General features: G+C 38.4%; 1 protein-coding gene across 1 annotated transcript in view; it reads left to right on the top strand.

Annotated features, from left to right (window-relative positions):
• The first annotated feature begins 1436 nt into the window (after positions 1 to 1436).
• Positions 1437 to 5726, top strand: part of LOC144442430 (ATP-binding cassette sub-family C member 5-like) — a 15949-nt gene continuing 11659 nt past the window's right edge. The window contains exons 1-6 of the mRNA XM_078131775.1: positions 1437 to 1642; positions 2078 to 2230; positions 2882 to 3026; positions 3668 to 3901; positions 4521 to 4694; positions 5303 to 5450. Coding sequence (XP_077987901.1) covers positions 1437 to 1642; positions 2078 to 2230; positions 2882 to 3026; positions 3668 to 3901; positions 4521 to 4694; positions 5303 to 5450 — 1060 coding nt within the window. The remainder of the gene's footprint in view (positions 1643 to 2077; positions 2231 to 2881; positions 3027 to 3667; positions 3902 to 4520; positions 4695 to 5302; positions 5451 to 5726) is intronic.

Below are 5726 nucleotides of genomic sequence, written 5' to 3'. Positions count from 1 at the left end.
TGAAATCCACTATTATCAAAGTTCAAAATGATCTGAATTAGAATATGGGTCATGGGCCGGGGCAAGGGAACGCCCTAACTGATAGCCTAGTGCATAGAGATGAACTTCAAGTGCACTTGGTTACTCTGAGTGATAACAAACACGGGAATGGTTAATTAAAAAAACGGTCATTATTTCATAACATCGATATCTCTTTGGCTTATCGCACCCTTCACACGATTACTACGGAAAGCTAGCAAGGACATCATGAAGCCATATTGCGTGGACGGTCTCTGAATCACTGTAATGGGCAAACGTTTCATTCATTCATTCATTCATCCATCCATCCAGCTATCTATCCATCCATCCATCCGTCTGTCCGTCCGTCAATCTGTCCATCCATCTATCCATCCACCAATCGACACAAAGTTACTTCTCATTTCATTTTTAGTCGGGTATCATGAGTAAATATGAGCAAATTTACTATTCTTCGAGTAATTAATGCAAAGATGTAAACGAAAGTATGAGACCATTGAACCACTCAACTTACCTCGTTCACTTCTTCACGCTGGCCAGTATACTTAAAGTTTCCATAGAATATGTTTTCGTATTTGTTTGTTTGTTGATTCATTTGTCGGTGCCTTTCGTTTTTCTTTTCTTTCATGCCGTGATCAATACGTTAGTCATACGTTTTGATGTTTAGTGTATCTGAAGTTGAGAGATGAAAAGATGAATAGAATTGTAATCTCTAAGCTGTTACTTTGTTCGTGAAAACCCCAACCTAAGATTATCAAAACAATCTGGGGTCACCGTATAATTTCTTTTAAATAGATGTCAAAACGATAAGCAATTTTAGAATCCAATATGGCCACCAAATACTGTGAGAACTGTATGGGGAAAATAAAAGGTTAATTATTTACTTAAAGAAGCCGGCAAAATTCCAAATTTCTCTATTTATTTCGAAAAGGAAGCGAGAACAAGCTAAGGAACTGAAAAACTGATTTCATGGAAATTTGTTACCGAGGTGTGTTCTACCTTAAGTGTTCACCCAGATTTAGTATGATGGTTTGATAGCAGTCTATGGCCGTCAGAGATTAGTCTATCAGCTAGCCCTCGGATGTTCCTCCGATAAAATACGACACGCAGCCGAACAACGCTACGAGTTCGGGCTCGCGCCCTCACTGCGAACTTCGTTCGCTTATAGTTTTAGCATCGAAAGAAAGCCCGAACGTCTAGCAGCAAGACTAGTCAGAGATGTGCTAATGACACGATGCAATTCAACTTATGACACAGTGCAGTATTCATTACGTAATTACACATACGTCGTTTCCATGAGTAACAAAGTTTGATCACAAGTACAAACAATGTTTACAGAGTATTTTCCGAGTTGCATTCTACTTTTTCAAAGCGACAGAACCTAATTTTTACGCATATTTGTATTTAAAGACGACCTCCAAATGGACTCCAAGGTAGACACCTCGATCCAAGCTGATTTTTCAGACGACTGGGATGGCGAAATTGGCTTCAAAGGTCCACCACCACCACCACAAGAACATGTAGTCACAAAGGAAGAAGTTAAAGAACCGTACAAGAAGAAAGGGTTCTTCGGAAGATATGGTGCCGCACTGGAAACGTTGAAGCCTGTCAGATTTAATAAAAAACAGTAAGTGTTCTGGGATGGTTCAAATCACCCATGTTCACAAGAGTGCAGCGATCACGATAAGCACACCCTAGCTTATTAACAAAGTATTATATATATAAATCCATCATTTGTTTTACTGAGATATTATAGCTGTATTAAAGTAAGGACGCTCAGCCAATCATCCCAAATGATAACAATATTTGTAAGAAATTTAATTTATCCCATAAGATCCCAAACTATGGTGGATCAAACTAACTTCAAATTTCAGAACGCTCGTTAATAACCACGGTGTCGAGCTTTCAAATTATCGACGGGCTGTCTTGGAATTATTCTGGACTTGATTAGAACACCACAATCTAAAAATATACCCCATGAAATGTCGCCCGAATAAAATAATGACTGACGTTTCCTTCATTTTTGTAAAATATTTGTATTGTTTGTTTGTTTGTTTAACAGTGACTCTCCACTTGATGATGCTGGTTTAATTTCAACCCTATGGCTTACGTGGCTAACGCCGCTAATCGTGAAAGCACGCAAAGAAAACAATGTGGAGTCGGAAGACATTTGGCCTATACCGACGTCTGACGCTTCTCTGCCGCAAATTGAAAGGTAAGCATATAAATATATATAAATTACAATTAAGAAAGCTTGACAAAATTACAATATTTCTCGAAACAAAAACGGATAAAATAATGACAAGTTTAATGGGGACCACCACTCCAGGAAATAAGGTATTTTAGTAATTTTTAGGCTCTGGAGCTCGGATTTATTTCAAATCATACAAATTACATGTGATCGCTGAGAAACACCATATTGAAAATAGTTTCACATTCAATGTCCCTGTAGTGCTTCAGCGTTGTCTCATGGGATCGGAGTTAGTAGACATGCATATGTATTAGATGAGCAATAATTATTCACGACGGTCACTGTGTATCTGGAGGTACTTAGGAGTCATGAATATTTTATTTTTCGTCTTATTAATATGCATGTGTGCTGATTCTCATGAGGCAACACTGTATCACTGCTATGACAGTCAAAGGGGATCAAGGTCAAGAACAATCCATGGAAGCCGAGGGGTCGTGTGTCTGCCCTGCAAATGTCTGCTGCAGCAAATGCAAATGCTGCAGCGCCAAATGTACTCAATGTTGACTAAAATTGGTGCTTTATTTTCAACCGCTCAAGACAACAACAGGATATGTGGAGACGTAACTAATGATCCACGTGTACCATTACCTTTTATGTGTGTTGTATTATTTTCAGGATGGACAGGCTTTGGGATGACATGGTCAAAGAAAAGGGGAAAGATGCATCTATGGGATCGCTGATGTACAGGTTTATCAGAACAAGAATCGCACTCGGATCCTTCATTCTGACCGTTGCATTATATGTTGGTTGTCTAGGCGATGTGAGTTGCTCCAAAATCTTTACAGCAAAGAAACTCAGATTAGAAATTCTAGTTGCCTTTATCACGACATTTTCGTAAGGATGGGTAGCCGGCCTAAGATAGAATTAAGTTCCTCAAGACGTTGAATTATTTTCTTCGCAGTATCTTGATGTTCTCCAACCTTTAAGATATTTCAACTTTATCTTATATGAAGGCATACAATTGTCTTCACCTAATAAGTATTTTAAATTGATATAGAGAGCCATACACACACTATATGCAACTGCAACATGTTTTGAAATTATGCGTCTTGTTAGATGTTATGACCAAACGTACTCATAACATAGTACACCCTGAACAGCATTGACTCACATGTGGATGAATGTATTTGTGTATACGTAGCAGTACACACCATAGTGAGTAATATCAAATCAAATTGATTTTTACGTCCGTACCCAAATATCAACGCCCTCAATAAATCATGATTTCAACTTATTACTATACTACTTATAGATAAAATAGACCTCTAATTAACATGCGCAGTGTCTAATTATTGGTATTTTAACAATTTCAGTGACTATGTTATCGGTTGCCTTATCGACAAAATTATATCCCATTTACAGCTAGTAGAGGTTAAAATTATATTTTCTTTCTCCATCTAGGCAATCATGCTCAGTTTGATATTGTATTACGTGGAGTACCTTGAAAAGCAATGGTGGCTTGGAATGGTGTTGTGTCTGGGTATCCTGTTCACTGAGATGGTTCGAGCAGTTGGTATCAACTGCGCATGGGTCATAAACTATAGAACAGGTATCAGGCTTCGAGGAGCGGCACTCTATCTAGTGTTCAAAAAACTGACACGTCTCCGAAATTTACAGGATCAGTCGATCGGACAGGTAAGATATGGAATATTGGATGATATTAAACCTCTTCTCAGACAAATTCGTATCGGTCTGTTGTTTTCTTCTGGGGATGACTTAATGTCAAACTTTATTTCTGTTTTTAACACTTACTTTGATTATTTACATTGATTTTGGATGATAAAATATCACCTTGGTAACTTACTCAATGAAAATCTAATGCCCTGGACACGTGTTCGGCAATTTTGGGGATTTCCTGCTAAGATTTATGGGAGAAAATGTGTAGAAAATGACATCAAGAATATGGTGGTGGACTGGTGGTGGTGGTGGTGGTGGTGGTGGTGGTGGTGGTGGTGGTGGTGGTGGTGGTGGTGGTGGTAGTGGTAGTTGTGGTGGTGGTGGTGGTGGTGGTGGTGGTGGTGGTGGTGGTGGTGGTAAATGTGATGCCTATGTCACTGAAACTACTGGTAGTGCTGGTAGTCGGGATAGTAAATGTGCAATCTATCGAGCTCGCCCTCTTTCATCAGTCATTCCGCTTCTCTCGTCTACAACATAAGCTTATATGTTATATACATATCGATATATATATATTGGTTTGTTTCGTTGAAATATTTTTGTCATGACAAATAATTTTTACAATATTATTTTTTCACAGTTTGTCAATCTGTGTGCGAACGATGGACAACGTATTTTCGACGTTTGTCAATTTGGTGTATTTATTGTAGCTGGGCCTTTACTTGGTATAGGTATCATCATTCTATCCGGGGTATACATGGGTGTATGGGGTCTTATTGGTAGTATGGTCTTCATATTATTCTACCCGGTTCAGGTAATCAATATTTTATATTTGATTTGGAACCATGTGAATGATAAATTTTTAAATTAGTGCGCGTATGTTTGTCTGTCTGTCTGTCTGTCTGTATGTATGTATGTCTGTATGTATGTATGTATGTATGTATGTATGTATGTATGTATGTATGTATGTATGTATGCATGTGTGTGTGTATGTGTGTGTGTGTTTTGTTTGTATGTGTAGCTTGGACAATAGCCATTTCAAAATTTTGTGGGAGACGTTGACCATCTAGCTACGATGTATGAGATTATGTGAGTGCATGACTGTGTACGTATAAGAGTGAGTGAGTGAGTGAGTGAGTGAGTGAGTGAGTGAGTGAGTGAGTGAGTGAGTGAGTGAGTGAGTGAGTGAGTGAGTGAGTGAGTGAGTGAGTGAGTGAGTGCGTGCGTGCGTGAATGAGTGTTCGAGTGTTCTTTGATATCAAAATAATATGTAGGTATGGTATATGGACATTCCTGAAATCAGCTAGAAAAGTCTTGCTATCATCTGAAACTTTTTCAAACTGCAAATTTAAAATCAAAAGTTTCACTGTCGTTCTTTAGTGTTTTTGATCATATATTTATATTCCTCTATTTCATCTCCAGTTTGGACTTTCAAGAGTGATGACGAAATACAGAAAGCTGGCCATCGAGGTGACTGATCTACGTGTACGCAAAATGAATGAAATGATCTATTGTGTCAAACTTATCAAAATGTACGCATGGGAAGTGTCCTTCTCCAAGGCGATTGCAGGTGCGTGCATATTTCTGAGGTTCATATAATATAAAGATCAACAGTCATGATAATATTCTAGCGTTGGTGTCAATAGCCCCCAACGGCAGTCATTTTAGCTATTTTTGTTTAAAATTAGTAAACCTTTTGTAGCACATGATACCGAATGAAATGACAATATTTAAACGTGTGTGCACGTACGTGTCTGTATAATGTACATGTCCCTGTGTGTGTCTGTTTACTATGTCCACGTGTGTGTGTGTGTGTGTGTGTGTGTGTGTGTGTGTGTGTGTGTGT

Source organism: Glandiceps talaboti, chromosome 11 (genome assembly GCF_964340395.1).
Source record: "Glandiceps talaboti chromosome 11, keGlaTala1.1, whole genome shotgun sequence".
Lineage (NCBI taxonomy): Eukaryota > Metazoa > Hemichordata > Enteropneusta > Spengelidae > Glandiceps > Glandiceps talaboti.
Note: the sequence above shows the minus strand (reverse complement) of the source record. Positions and strands in the feature narration are given on the sequence as shown.